Here is a 16,208-nt window from a genome sequence, read left to right as displayed (position 1 = left end):
ATTTAGATGGGCTCTTGTGTGAAGACAAACATTGTTAATATTGTAAATTTCTCTGTGGTCTTCTCAAAGCTGCTTGCCGCCTGTCTGCATTTTTTCAAAAATCCCTTGTGTAATTCCCAATCCCACAATTTATTTGGATATCTTTAGCTTCACCTTATTCCTTAGTATTTCAGCCCCTTGACAAACGATGTAAGGCTTTTCACATCTCACTCACGCTCTCAAATCAGGACACAGTTGTTTCTTCACACCACATTCCAACTATGCCAGAAATTTAATTACTAATCTTGATGCTAATTAACTTGCTTATATCACCTAACAACGCACTGATTAATCTAGTGCTATATGCTCACTAGTATAAAATGGTAGGATTTAGAAGAAGAAAAAACAGAGAGCAACTGCATAAAATGGAATTAAGTTTAAGACTGACTGTTTTAAAGGGCAATAATCTGGAGAAATCCAACAATAAGCAAATGTTCGACCTGTACTTACTTCTTGATTATTATTTTAAAAATCCACTCCTCCTTAAAAAGCAAAGATTGGCTCCCATTAGTCTCCTATCTAGGCAATCATCAGCTCTCCTTCTCTTCTCCCCCTACCCCAGCTTGCTTTCACAAATACTGCAACATCAGATGCTCCCAGACAGATTAAAGATTTGAGCTAATGAATATCCTATTAGGCAGGGGCATAAGAATTAAAATGGGACGCGGGTGGCGCTGTGGTCCAAACCACTGAGCCTCTTGGGTGTGCCAATCAGAAGGTTGGCGGTTCAAATCCGCATGATGGGGTGAGCTCCCATTGCTCTGTTCCAGCTTCTGCCAACCTAACAGTTTGAAAGCATACCAGTGCAAGTAGATAAATAGGTACCGCTGCAGCAGGAAAGTATATAGCATTTCCGTGTGCTGTGGCTTCTATCACAGTGTTCCGTTGTACCAGAAGTGGTTTAGTTATGCTGGTCACATGACCTAGAAAGCTTTCTGTGGACAAACACCGACTCCCTCAGCCTGAAGTGAGTTGCATTTGACCGGACTTAACTGTCCAGGGGTCCTTTACCTTACCATTTTACCTTATGAATTAAAAGGGTTGCATGTGTGCCAGATCCTGAGTTAGACATTAAAACAGAGCAGAATTCAAAACAATGCATACAGAATTTGGATTCCATCATATATAAAGGTAAAGGGATCCCTGACCGTTAGGTCCAGTCGCGGACGACTCTAGGGTTGCGGCACTCATTTCGCTTTACTGGCAGAGGGAGCAGGCGTACAGCTTCTGGGTAATGTGGCCAGCATGACTAAGCCGCTTCTGGAGAACCAGAGCAGCGCACGGAAATGCCGTTTACCTTCCCGCCGGAGTGGTACCTATTTATCTACTTGCACTTTTATGTGCTTTCGAACTGCAGGAGCAGGGACCAAGCAACAGGAGCTCACTCTGATCGGCAAGCCCTAGGCTCTGTGGTTTAACCCACAGCACCACCTGCGTCCCACCATATATATTTGAACCTAATAGTTTTCAAAATGTGCAGAGTAAGAAAGCTTGTAACAAGACATGTTTGAATTAGAATTTTGACAAAAACCACAAACATAGATATGTTCCCATCAGGAGTAATGTGTACACCTAAAGATACATACTGAACAGCTGCAACTTCTACTATGTGGAAATAAATGTACATACCACAAAGAAATTGATTGGATCTTTTGCTTACCTCTAGGTCATAGAGATACCTGAAGCTATTCTGCTGATTGGCAGCTCTTCTTACAGCCTGAGCCAATTCCACAGCTCCTCTGCCCCCATATGACCAGTGACTGCATGGCACTGCATCAGAAGCTCCAGACTGCTTGGCAATCTCACAGACTAAATCAATCTCAGCAGGAGAGTCCGTTCTGCCAACAAAACAATCATTTCATTTACAACTTTATTTATCAGTCAAATTTGCTAAGTGGCTCTCCATACTAATGTACTTAGGGACAACAGCAGTTCATTAGATAAGAGCTGGGATGGAGAGCCTGAAGCCACTATAGATATTTTTGGTAGACTCCAGGTCCCATCAGCCACAGCCAGCATGGCCAATGGTCAGGGATGATGGGAGTTGTAGTCCACCAATATCTGTAGGGCCACAGGTTCCCCTGTGCCTGGGTAAGAGAATTATACAAAATATCTAAGCAAAATGTCTATACAAACTATTAGCACTATTCACAGTTTTAACTTAGGAAAGACTAAAAACAATATGGCTTTATAACTATGCGTGCAAGGTCTAAGGGTCCATTCACCACTAACTCCTACAAAATTGAATGTGGTAATTGGCACTGGGTTACTGAAAAGATGAGAAAACTGGTTTCTCCTCCTTCCATGTGTGCTGCTACATATCGACTACCTCTATTACTTTTGTAGTCTCTAGTTGCAATCAGCAGCCACTCTCTACAGGAAGGGCTCACGAGTCAGAGGAGCAAGGATAGCTGCAGACCTCAGAAACTACTGCGGTGGCTGTGGAAGGTACACACAGAAACACCTAGCTAACTTAAAATGAATTCAAATATCCAGGGCCTGGTGAGCTGCACCCAAGGGTACTAAAGGAGCTTGTGGATATAATTTTAGGACCTCTGTCTATAATCTTTGAGAATTCTTGGAGAACAGGTGAGGTCCCTACAGTCTGGAGGTGGGCAAATGTTGTCCCCATTTTTAAAAAGGGTAAAGAAAGAAGACCCAGGTAATTTCCAACTGGTCAGCTTGTATAAGACCCAGCATGGATTTCTAAAAAACAAGTCTTACTTGAAAACATTGAGAGCGACTACAACTGGAACACCAAACTTCTGGGTAATTTCTATTTGCTTCCGTAAGTTACTGCAGCCATCAGATACCAGCTTGAGATTCTAGTGGACAGAGAATAAAAAGTCAATATAAATTTAACTGCAATAAAAATACTTTTTACTTATCATTCAATGCTCTTTTATTTTTTTACTAAAGCCAGATAGTACAGTGAATTTCTCCTCAAGATCATCATGTTAAGTGTTCTTAACCATCCTTCATTCTAAGCCCCCAGGGTGGGTTGCAGCAATGTAAGAATGCAGTATTAAAATCAGTTAAAACAACTTACATTCAGGCCCAAGATTTGGGCCATAACATCATGATGGATCAATGGGAAAGGCTTTGGTGGGTAGATATAAAGTTTACAGCATGTTACAGCCTCAGAGAGAATATATTAAAGATGATGTACAGGTGGCACCATACACCAGAGAAATTAGCTAAAATGTACAGGAATAGATCTCCACTGTGCTGGAGGTGTGAGAAAGAAAATGGATCCTATATGCATATGTGGTGGTATTGTCCGGAGGTTAGTGTTTTTTGGAACAACGTATATGAAGAATTGAAGAAACTATTAAAATGTACATTTAGGAAAAAAACAGAACTATTTCTATTAAGTATGGTGCCAATAGAACTCAAAGAACCAAAAAGGATATTAATTTTGTATGGAATAACAGCTGCCAGGATACTAATAGCCAGAAATTGGAAAAACAAAGAGTTACCAAAAAATTTGGATTGGCAGATATTAATGGTGGAATATGTACAACTAGCGAAGAGTACCACAAGAATAAGAGGACAAACGAGACAAAAAGTCCATAAAGAATGGAAATTATTTAAGGAGTATTTGGTAAATAATGGCGTAGGTAGTTTCCATACGGCAGATCTAGACTGAACCCGATGGAAAATTAAGATAAATTAAGGGATTAAAAAAAAGAATAAAATAAAATTGAATAAATGTGTAATAATGTAGAAAAAAGAGTTATATACAGCGAGATTAATTGGAAGTCATTTTTTTAATTTTTTGTGAAGATGAGAACCGATTGTAAGTTATGTATAATATGTCAATTTTTCTTCTTTTCTGTTATTTGTTTTGTGTTGTCTTGTCTTGTTTTGAGTTGCTTGATGTTTGTCAATTTTTTTTAGTGTTATTTGTAATTTTTTAAAATAATAATAAAGACTTATTAAAAATAAATAAATAAAACAACTTACATTCAGACAAATTGGCAGCAGCATTGGAAAAAAATAGACACCCAGCCTTACTAGCCACGAAAATGATGCCTATCATGCACTATGTCTGTGGATTAATAAAAACAAGCTCCTGGAACTTGTATAGGCCACAGCCAAGTTTCCCCAGTTCTAATCCACAGCTCCACCTAAGGGTTTGTATGGTAAACAGGATTAAATAGATTTCTGCTTATCTTCCAAGTTGCAATCCTATGCACACTTACCTGGCAGTAAGCCTACTTCTGAACAGAAATACTGTACATACCATTGTGGTTCTTATTAACTTTATTCCATACTGCATAGAAAACTCTGTTCAACATTTGACTAGTTCAAGGAAGCTCAAATCTGGACAGAATCATGAAATCCAGTCTGCTGAATAATCTTTCAAGCCTATTATGTCTGAGATTCGAAACTAATTTTGGACACTGCTAATCTATAGATCTCAAGATCTTTACTTGTAGAACTGGTATGTCTGCTGAGTGAATCCACATCTGCAGTTCACATGGAGCTGTTGGTGGCGCATGATGTTACCAGAACAATGAGATTCTTGCTGCTTCTAACTTTTCTGGATGCGTCCCTCAAAAAAGCTTCTACATACACCCCCCCCCCAGTCTTGAGATGCACAGCGCATTTCAGGACAAAGACTAGGTGATTACCAAGAGATTTTTTTTTTAAGGATGTGTTGGGAAAGGGAAGCGAAAGAGGATATTGAAATGTGGATGTGGGAAACAGTTAGCACTGCATGCGTGTGCATATGCGAGAGAGACAGCAAAGGCAGGGAACACTCTTTCCAGCGCTGCTGTTTAATGGAACCACTGATCTTGGGGCTACCAGAATTCTAGATCCTGCTGTTAGTGTGGGATTATCAAATTGGTCACAGAGTCACTCACTGTAAAACTATATGCATAACCTATGGTCAGAATATTTGTGGCATGAGCTTTGAGCTTTGTGGCCGGAAGTCTACTTCCATCAAAACCATGAAGCAATAAAAAAGTGTTTTAGGGGGAGAGACTAACCAAATAAACAACACAAGAGCTGCAGATTGTAGCATCCTTGTTTCTTAAGCAAGAGTTATAGAAACTACATGCATTTATTAGCTCATTGAAATAGGAACACACAAACACTGTTGCACAATTTGTTAATACTACAGAAAGGTCTGGACAATTGCTTTGCTTTTTCTTATGGAAAATCTATGAAGTTCTGTGCATAATGAAGGAAAATGAATTTTTGTTGCAAAGTATTTGGTTACATCTATTTTTATAATCATTTATATCCTGCTTCCGTAGCCCAGCAAGAGTGTTCAGACACAACTAGGTGACTAACAAATGCAACAGAAATGCCAAAAGCATAGGAAGACTTGCGGAATTTCTAAATTAAGAGTGGTAAACAAACAAACAACAGAAATAGGAACACAGGGAGCTGCCTTATACCAAGTCAGACCATTGGTCCACCTTTCTCAGTACTGTCTACACTGACTGGCAGCAACTCTGTGGGATTTCAGGAAGGGAGTCTTCCCCAGTTCTGCCTGGAGATGCTGGGGATTGAACCTGGGACCTTCTGCTTGCAAGGCAGATGCTCTACCACTGAGCTACGACCCTTCCCCTCTGTCCAGGAGTCTAGTCTTTGTAAATGTCAAATTTGATTTCTCTGTTACCTTGACTGCCTACAAAGTGACAATGAAAGATTTAAATCTGTCAGGAAATGGTCTTACCTCTTCTGTATATTCTTTCTTAAGAGGGGCACCAGCTGTCACCTGAGATAACAAACAAGTAGTTAAACAATGGTCATAGAACAGACCTGTCCAAAGAGGGTTGCTTCATGTAATCTTATTTTGATACCTTTCTAAGAAGCAGCAAGGGTCAGCATTTAACAGTATCAACAGTGGAAACATTAGAATTTCACATTGCTTCTTTCTTTAATTATTGTTATCTAAACAAGCAGATTATTGATGTTGTAGTGTGATTTGGCAACATCTAGTATTCTTCAAGGCAGCACTAGCTAAACAATGTTAGATTCAAGCCCCGAGTTCATTTTTAGCAGACCTCAAAATAAAACCATTAAGTTTTACCAAAATGTTCATGCTTCCATTTTGAAACTGAAGTTACATTGCATCAGCCCCTGCTGGAGGAAACTGTGGCCTGTGAGGAGAGGTTGTAGGGGAAACTCTGCAAGTAGGGGGAAGGGTTAAGCACTCCTGCTTTTCTTCTGCAAAAGCCTCCATTCCTGTGTTCACACCATTCATCTCAGTTGGAAACGCCAATAACATGTTCAAATAACATGCTGTTTCAGGCACATCTTAAGACACTTAAGGAGACTGTGAACCTTTTTTAAAAAAAAAATGATAAGAGACAAATATGGAGCACCTATTGTCTATCATTTTTACCATGCTATATAATAAATTGTTCCCAGCTAATGCCCCAATGCCTGATGAGGGCTGCAGAGAGCTGCAGCCTATCCAACAACCACAACCATTGTTACACACTCCTCTTTAGCACATGTCTTAGGCAATGCTCAGCATCCTATCCCTTCCATTATTTTGCCAAGACTACCACCTGAATGCTAGCTGGTGTTGGTTTCCAGTAGTGGGGTGGATGAAGCAATAACCAGGGAGAATAGGTGGAGGAGTTGGATGTTGCTGGCAACATGATAAGGAGAGGGTGAGAAAGTAGAGAATCAGAGGAGGAGCTTATGGAGGGGAGGGGCTTGCTAGAAAGGTACAATTTGGGGCAGGGTTTATTGGGTTTGCCTCTTGAATAGGAGTTGTCAAGAAATGTAACTACTGTCCCACTTCCCACTTTGAAATCTTATTCCTTGACAAATCTTGAACAACCCTGTTGCTTGAAAATAATTATTTTAAAAGTTCAAGTCTGCTAAGCTACATTTGGCACTTCTTCAGAGTGGAAGTCCAAAAGCACAACACTAACAAAGTAAATTGATTCCAATTCCTGAAAATCAGCAGCCTAGCATAAATATGAAGCACACCTCAACTGGAAAAGTTAAGGAAGGGGAGTGAGCTAGAAATATTCAAGGGGGGGGGAATCTATTTACATTCTAATTTGTGAATTATATGGCTTGGAGCGTTCCTTGCTTAGAGCGAATGCTGCATTTGGCTAAGCGAAGAAGGTGAAGCAAGTGTTAGAGATTTCAGTGGCCATGCTTAGCCTGCACACAGTTATTTGAAAGAAGCAGTCTTATTTCAACCCAAGTTCTCAGACAGGTAAATACACCCCCTATCAATCGGGGGTTAGGGATGGTTGGGTGCAAAAGCACTGGTCATTGTTACTCAGTCTACAGGTATCTGCAACTGGATGATGAGAAGAGTTTAATAAATAATATTATGACTGTATTCCAAAACATACTCACATAGCAGTAGGTGTCATTGAGATCAATGGGGCTTTACTTCTGAGTAAACATGGTTAGGCTCATGCTGTAGGTAAGAGAGCGAGTTTGCAAAGTATTAAGCAGAAAAAGTAGTTTGCAGAAGAATCCGAAAGTTGGAATCAGGACATGCATTCTGTGAGAGAGTTTCAGTGTAACATGAAATGGTGCATCTGCTACTTTAGGCATAAAGGCTGCCGGAGTGAGCATGGAAGATGAAGAGCCAGGAAAGGCAAAAGCAAGAATCTGGTGAATGCGAAGGCAAACTGCAGACAGGCTGAATGTGATCATAGCAGCTACCACACAATCTTGGAAGCAAAAATTCTGCACAGAGGTTAAGATAGTTGAAGTGGGACCAGTAGATGTTTGCAAACAAATAGCAATGGCCCGCAGGGAAGTGGTTGCAAAAGCCCAGAAAAAAGATAGGAAGTCCAGCTCTAGTGAGAAATTAAAGTTAAGAAAAAGAGGGCGGAAAGTGACGAAGTAGATGAAAGCCAGACTGCATGCTTGGGTGACAGGATAAGGGAAAGGAAAGTACTCCAAGAACTCGAGAGGAGATTTGATTGTAATACATCTGCCTTGAGTACTGCTATGATCAAGATCAAAGGAAGACAAAAAAAATAGGGGCAAGCTCAGCACTTTCATTTCCAGGGATTTTTAGTAACCCCACCCCATTATATTCAGCTGGTCTTATATGTACTTAACAGTGACTAGAGGATATCTTTAGTAGTTCAGGACTGAGGAAATGGCAGAAACAAAGCAGAGTGGGTAGCAGTTCAGACTAGAGGACACAGTGGGTTGGTCATGCTTAGAGAAGCCTTAGTGAAATCAATGGGATGCCCATTGATTTAATTGGGTCTGCTCTAAGCACGGCAATACTCAATTATAACCCCACTTACCTGGGAGTAAGCCCCACTGAATTTGATAGGACCTATTTCTTAGTAGGCATGGTTAGGATTGTGCTGTAAATCTGGATATAACCATGTGAGTTTAGCCATGGCATTTCAAAGGCCAGTGCTCATGTGTAAAAAGAGAGAGAGAGAGAGAGAGAGAGAGAGAGAGAGAGAGAGAGAGAGAGAGAGAGTGGGGGAGAAGAAAAATTCCAAACAGACCTAATTCTCCTTGCTAAATTTTTAGTCCTTTTAAAAGCTATCCTCTTTAATACATCTTAATCCAACAAGCAACACAGATAATGCCACATCTACATGATGAAAGACAGTGAAATGAGAGTCTTTGTTAAATTAGCTTACACTGAGAACTATTCCAGCAATTCTGAAATTAAAGCGTTTATACATATTTCAAATGATAAGGGGCTTTCTCAGGCTTAGGGAGTTCTAATGATTTATCATTTGTTTTATGAGATAGGTACAGAAACTTACATTTGGCCCACCTCCATGCATCTTCAAAGCCCGCACTGTAGCAACAAGCACAACCACACTGGGAACCAGGCCAGAAGCTCTGCATTTGATGTTGAAGAATTTCTCCATCCCAATATCAGCACCAAAACCAGCTTCAGTTGCTGTTAGGAACAAGGGGTTAGTTGAGAGGGATCAGAGAGTCAATTTGGCAGTCACTAAATACCTAGTATGCACGAACTGAGCTCTATATGTGTAGGGGCTTCTTCCTTCTCTTCTAGGAGTGGTGTGATTCTTTGCATATATGTAGGGCTGCTATTGGTTCAGAGCTTTCTGCTGGTTCAAAACACTGAGGCTACACTATTGATGGAGACAGGCTATTGCCAGCACTTAACTCTGGTGCTCAAAGCTTGCACTACCCTGCCCACACATTTCTGGGTCAAGTTAAATGTTCTTCTATTAATTTGCAATGCCCTTTATAATTTGGGTCTAGGAGACCTCAGGACCTCCTGATCCCTTAGATTTCTACTTGATCACTGAGGTCTTTAGCTGAGCCACTGTTTGTGGTCTGCCATGGCTCAGATGCTCAGCTCATATCCACCAGGAGTTCAGTATTGCAGTATTTTGTGGAACTCCCTCCTCTTTACCTTCCAGTGTTTACTGAAGACTTTTATTTCAGCAGGCTTTTAAAGTGAATTCTGATTTTTAGTTTTATTTCATTTTTAGTTTCATTGTGTTAGGTCTCCTGTACACTGTTTAAAGATTACTGTAATTAAATGATAGACAAATAGTTAAAATAAATGTATAGTCATGCAATCTGTTGCGGCAAACTTATAATTAATGGAAATTCTATAATTATATGTAATTAAGGGCAGGATTCACCTAACTGGTCCCATCAGCAGATCTGTGAATGGACTTCTGTTTGCACAACGGAGCTTCCCCATTCTCTTCCCCCATGCCCCCCCCCAATTGGTTTGGGGAGTGTGTGACAATCCCCAGTTGAGCATGTGGAAGAGGAGAGGCAACTCCCCTTGCAACCAAGAAACCAAAATAAATAACAAACCCAAACCTCATTTTTAAACAATACATTTAAAAACTGGGGACAAGATACCCCAGTGGATGTGAAGGGGGTATCTGGGGGCATGGCCACCACACTGTGGACTCCATCTGGCTTGGGGAGGAGAGGAGGAAGAGGAGGAGAGGTGGTGGCGAAGTAGGGCTTATCTCAACAGTGAATAGAATTTCTTATTTAAAAGACTCAAGTGTGACAAACACAAAGCCAGGAGTGCCAGCACTCCCACTTTCAAGAGAGGAAGGAAGCAGGATACTGTATAAAAGCTGCTAGGATGAAGGCTACCAACTGCAAAGGAAATAAAACAGAGAGTAATTCTGAAGATAAAGCCATGTGCCAAAAGCATGCACTTTGAAACCTGTTTGTGCTCAAATATTAAGCACAATCACTTTTGTATTATTTCCTGCCTGTAAATCAGAGTGCCAATGAAAACATGAGCAACTGGAGGCCAAAGAGCAAGAAAGAGTCATGCTAATCCCTAGTTCAACAGTGACATAAGTATGAATAAGTCTTCTATTAAACCAATGGGAATCAAACAACAACTTGCAATATATTTTGCTGGAAACCCACAATTAGCCACTGGGACAAACTAGGCCAAGAACCTGCATGCTGTGCAAAGAGCCACTGGAGGTTATCAGATTTACTTTCTCCTGATAGGCAGCATGGGAATTCATCACTAGATTTTTCTCTATGCAGTCTACAAGACTATCTGGGCTGCTTTCTCTCAGAAGCTAGAACAGGTGGCAGCAGTAGCAGGACAGGCAAATGAGGGGGGTAAGATCTCCAGTTGCTAGACCTGTCTTTCACAGAACAGTTTAATGCAATTCAGCCAGTAGTTCAAAAGACTCCAGGGAGTACTTTACAGTAGGTCATATAAGAAGGCACTCTATGTAGGGCTATTTTACAAGCAGCAGTCCCATATTCAGATCCTTGCTCAGCCATAACTTAGGGACTTATCTGACGATATCCAATGTCAGCTTAAGGACGTATCTGTGATCTGATCTGAGTCCTTAGGCTAGGGGAAAAGGAAACCTATTGCAATTCCACAGCAGCCAATTTTAGCTGCTCATAAGAGTGTACACTCAACAAGGGGCCATTGCCAATCCCAGCGCTCTGATATATGTATATACATACATCATGTATATGTATGTACACATATGTACTGTATATGTACATGTGCATTTCAGCACCTCTATGTCACTGTCACTTTAAAATTTTAGGTACACACTTAAAATATCACTAGCATACAACTTAAAAATGTAAAGAATGAAGTTGTCTTAAAATAATGCAATCTGTGCCCTGGCCAAACACTTAAATATTTCCATCTTCTCACTTTAGGTAATAATTTTATTCTCCTGACTTTAGGCATCCTATTAGTGTAAATGCTGTGAGGAAATAGAATTAACAGCAAAACAGAGTTCTGTCTTTTCTGTTTAAAACATTACTGAATCTGAAGAGAACTTTTCAATGAATAAAGTTAGGGAAACAAGTAGATGTCCAGAATTAAACATGGATATAACACTAGTGTTATAGATTTGTAAGGACCATGAGGGTCATCTAGTCAAGCCCCCTGCAATGCAGGAATGTTTTGCCCAACGTGGGGTTCGAACACACAAACCTGAGTCTATGCTCTCCTGACTGAGCCACTCACTCTGAACATTTATAGCCACATATATATGGAAGGAAGAATGAAAGGCAAATTAAGGGAAATGCCTTTAACTTTTTCATCATTACTTTTAAAGTATATACTACATTTTGGTGAAATAAAAAATACCTCAAACCATTCTGGAGACTCAGCATTTGTGGATTACTTCATCCACTTTCTCAGTGCAAAATGCTCTTTGGAAATGTATTATTTCTTTTTTAGAATCCTGAATGTCAACGGCTGATTGGATTTCTCAGCCTTCAGAAAAAGAAAGTAGCAACTATGTTCACTACACTGCAGTTTAAGCAGCTACATATTAGTCCTCAATGCAACCGTGTTTTGACATGGCAGGGAGCCCTACAAAAAGCAACCACGTGTTTCAGTTTGCAAGGCTACAAATGGAACTGTCACAAGGAAATTAATTTATCCCACAATAAAATTCCCTGTAAACAGAGCCAAACTTTAATGAACGTAACTTTCCTGCAGTCAGCATTTACTATCAGCATATCTAAATCAAAACAAAGAGTATGCACTGGAAGACCCTAAAGAGAAACATGCATACTAGGCAAAGTTTCAGGACATGGAATTATGGAGGCCAAATTCCAGAACAATACAAAAGGAAATGGAAATTCTGAATTGCTAGCTGCCATCCACTTCTATGATGTAAACATATTTGTCCTGGTGCAGCTGTCAACAAGGAAACCATGGAAAGGAAGAGTTCAAAGTCACAGAAGCACATGAACTCTAACCCTCTGGATCCAAGGCATTTTGGCTGGTGCTTGTTGTATGCAGCAAATCACCAAACTGAGCAGCTGCCAAAATAAACCAGGAGACACCATGATTCATCTGAAAGGACACCACATTTATGTTACTACAACAAGGGTAAATGAACTGGCTGTTTGTATAATGTGACCCAAGATCTCTTCCTTTAATGACTGTTCATGGAACTTAATGCTCAAAGTTCTATCCAACTATTCCAAACGATCCCACAAATATTATATTTTATCTATGTATTTGTGAGATGTTCATGGTGCTGGAGTTATAGGCTTAAAAAATCATAATACAATCCTGTGCAGCAGGAAAAAGACATGCCCCATATAAAAATAACATTTAGTTTTTATATTATGCTCTTTAAGTGTTTAAAGCATTTGACATTCCAGTAATTCCTACAGCAACCTTGTGAATTTTGTTGGTATTATCACCTCCATCTTCAAAATGTGCAGAGAGGGGCAGTGGAGAGTTGAAAGATAGAGCTCACCTAAGACTACCCTGTGAGTTCATGGCTGAGGTGAGATTTGAACCATGGCACCCTGACTCAAATATCACACACTAAGCCTCAACTGCAGTATGTTGAAGCTTGACTTCAGATTTCGGTCCCCTCTTGAATAACCACATACTGACAGGAATTCCACTGAAGTTCGTACCAGGCTCTGACATACTCAGATGCAGACATGTACTACATGAGGTACTTTCCAACCACGCTCATTTGTTTATTTTGGTTTTCCCCAACACACTCTTAGAATTGGTTTATACCAATGTACTGGTTTAATGATGTCCTAGAGAAGGGATGGGGAACCTTGGGCTCGGGGGCCAAATGCCTTTCTATCTGGCCCTCAGGAAACTTTCCCCAGGGCATCCCCCTCAGTGGCTCTGCTTCACATCTTCCCTGAGTGTTTCTGTCTGACTGGAAAGTGTCCTTTAACTCTGATAATGCTTCTTACTTGCCTGAACAGAGAATAGAGAAGGTTGTGTCAGGTTCTGTAGAAATAAGGTAAAATTAACATTTGTACACTTTTGCTTCTGGGCCTTTCCACCAGTGGCATGTGCCCCCACCCCCATAGGTTGCCTAGAAAGGAATGTGGCCCTTGGGCTGAAAAATGTTCTCCTCCCATCCTCAAGCTTTCACCTTGAACTCATTATGACAAGGAATTAAGGAGAAGTGCTGCAATGGGCAACTCTTTGGAGAGCCACTGCTGACGCCCCTGAGCTGCTGACTCCAGCTCTGTACACTTGTCGGTCAGGTGAATAACATATGCTAGCAATCTCCTCAAGGACACAAGGGGAGAAAAGCAGCTGGAGGGGGGCTGGTAGAGTTTGAATAGGAAAGATGGGCAAATATTAAGCTCACTCTGGCCAGCCATTTCTCTGCTGCAATGTAGAGCTTCCTAAAGCTGCTTTTGGCTTTTAAAAAATCTGAGAAAAGATACCCATGATTGCATGTCAGGTCTAGATTGGCCCTGTACGTATATGGAATCCACCCTATCATTGTGGATAAACACATAAACATTGTGGCTAAAACACTCTTCTCTTTTCCTAATGCCATGGGCCTTACATACATAAAAGGCAGGCATTTCCTCAGTACTGACTACTACATTCAGACGCCCGGCACCTTGAGGGCCCTGTACACATGCACAGTGGCCTACAGAGTGTGTGTTGGGCACTTTTGATTGGATCCAGTTCCCTCCGCTCCAGGGTCACCATATCCAGTCAGTTAAAGCCTAGGTGTTCTATTGCTAAGTACCAAACTGTTGTTAAAGGAGGAGCCTCTGCTCACTCACAGAAAAGTGGTGTGTATATTCAGAGAGTGCAGCTTACCCTACATAGAGATAACAGCAGATGCCACACCACTGAAGCCAGTGGTGAATCAGAATGATCAATGTCTCTATCATTTGGTGCAATCATCCAGGACACAGCAAGTTTCAGAATCATCAATCACAACAGCGCAAGGCTGCACCCTAATTCAAATCACAGGCTGATTCAAGCTGCTGAGTGGTAAAAAGTGCCCCTTTTCTGCCTGCCTTTTCTCCAACAATAAAATAAGTAGGAGGAAGACTTTCCTCCCATTCCGGGAACACCCCCCCCCCCCCGCTATTGCACAGAGAGAACCCACTCTGCAGAGATGGCGTGTTTGTTTATTCTCCCACCCCACCCCAATGTGATCATTATGTTCACTGTGATTTCTTAGGACTTTTATTACAGTACATAGCCCCAGATTAATATCACACTGACATATAAAAAGACTATGAACAGCTTGACCAAGAAGGTTTGGTGCAAATAGAAAGGCTTCAGTTCTCAATTATTCAGTAAAATCGACTGCCATAAAGGCAGCTCTGAGTGGAGTTTTTTAAGAGATGAAAACTCTATTATTATGGAGGCCAAACTACATGCTATACAGAGAGGTGAATATTAATTAAACTTTAACTCTAGCACAGGCATCAGCTAACATAAAAGAAGAGGGGGTGGCTTTTGCCAATTCCCCCTTCCCATTGCAATCCCCTGTGCCCCCCCCCCCCAAGCTCCAGAGAGTTGAGCAATCCTCCAGAACAATGTGGAAGGTGGTGTGGGGGAACACAGGCTGCAGCAGGAAGGGGAAATTGGCAAAAATTGTCTCCCCTTATTCAATGTTAGTGGACGCCCCCACTAGATCAAATGCCATTCTGAGACTAGATTGGTAGCATTGGATATCATCCAAACATGTGTAACAGTAATCCAAGAGTAGCCCTTTTAGGAGATGAAAAGCCACTTTAGGAGGGGAATCTCTGGTTCACCAGAAGCGGCTTAGTCATGCTGGCCACATGACCCGGAAGCTGTACGCCGGCTCCCTCAGCCAGTAACGCGAGATAAGTGCCGCAATCCCAGTCAGACACGACTCGACCTGATGCTCAGAGGTCCCTTTAAATGGGACACAGGTGGCGCTGTGGGTTAAACCACAGAGCCTAGGGCTTGCTGATCAGAAGGTCGGCAGTTCGAATCCCCACAACGGGGGTGAACTCCCGTTGCTCGGTCCCAGCTGCTGCCCACCTAGCAGTTCGAAAGCACGTCAAAGTGCAAGTAGATAAATAGGTACCACTCCAGTGGGAAGGTAAACGGCGTTTCCGTGCGTTGTTCTGGTTCACCAGAAGCGGCTTAGTCATGCTGGCCACATGACCCAGAAGCTGTACGCCCGCTCCCTTGGCCAGAAACGCAAGATGAGCGTCGCAACCCCAGAGTCGGACACGAGTGGACCTAATGGTCAGGGGTCCCTTTAATGAGTGGCAGAAAGGGATACTATTCCTTTCCCAGTCTGCCATTTCCAGCTCCAAATCTCCCTCTCAGCTGTCCCACAAGGGCTTTCGAATGCAAGGTATCGCTATTCTAGCCTTGTTCAAATAATATACTGGCTCCCTCACCCCCACTTTAATAAGTTGATTCACCCATGGATTTTCTTATGTTCGGTTTGTTTATGAGAAAATAAATTGCAGAAATGAGGTGGTGGGGGGAACAGCTACTGCTCTTTTCTGCCATGCATATCTAATTGGAACCCCCTTATTTTGTGAATTGATAGGAGTGAGCTATGAGAAGCAGCACTTTTGACAGTGTTGCTGGGTTTGATTTATGAATTCTTAAAAACAGAAAGAGAGAGACTGACCTCTAGTATTTTTTTTTTGCCTGTGGGAGACAAAGAATTTTCCTGTGCTAGCTATATTTCACAGTGGGGAGAAATCTGCTGAAATGGCTTATATTGGAGTCTATAAATTATAATCAGAGATGGCGCTAGAGCAATGTTTGTTAGCAGGCGTCTAACAGGATATTTCAATTATCAGCAGAGCAGTATACATCAAAGTTTTCTAAAAACACAAGTGAAAATAAATATTAAAAAGTAAACTGAAAATAAATATTAAAAAGTAAAAAGTGTATCTTTGAATATATATTTTTAAAAAACAACCAATGGTATTTATATAACAGAAGATAAGAGTTC

General features: G+C 41.2%; 1 protein-coding gene across 1 annotated transcript in view; it reads right to left on the bottom strand.

Moving 5' to 3' along the window:
* The window catches only part of MTHFD1L (methylenetetrahydrofolate dehydrogenase (NADP+ dependent) 1 like), a 106,171-nt gene that overhangs the window by 39,914 nt on the left and 50,049 nt on the right, over positions 1-16,208 (bottom strand). Inside the window, exons 21-24 of the mRNA XM_033143991.1 lie at positions 8,778-8,917; positions 5,732-5,773; positions 2,764-2,864; positions 1,700-1,877 (exon numbers count right to left, since the gene is read on the bottom strand). Of these exons, the coding sequence (XP_032999882.1) occupies positions 1,700-1,877; positions 2,764-2,864; positions 5,732-5,773; positions 8,778-8,917 (461 nt within the window). The remainder of the gene's footprint in view (positions 1-1,699; positions 1,878-2,763; positions 2,865-5,731; positions 5,774-8,777; positions 8,918-16,208) is intronic.

Source organism: Lacerta agilis, chromosome 3, assembly GCF_009819535.1.
Source record: "Lacerta agilis isolate rLacAgi1 chromosome 3, rLacAgi1.pri, whole genome shotgun sequence".
NCBI lineage: Eukaryota > Metazoa > Chordata > Lepidosauria > Squamata > Lacertidae > Lacerta > Lacerta agilis.
The sequence above is the reverse complement of the archived record's forward strand: the minus strand, read 5'-3'. Positions and strand labels throughout refer to the sequence as shown.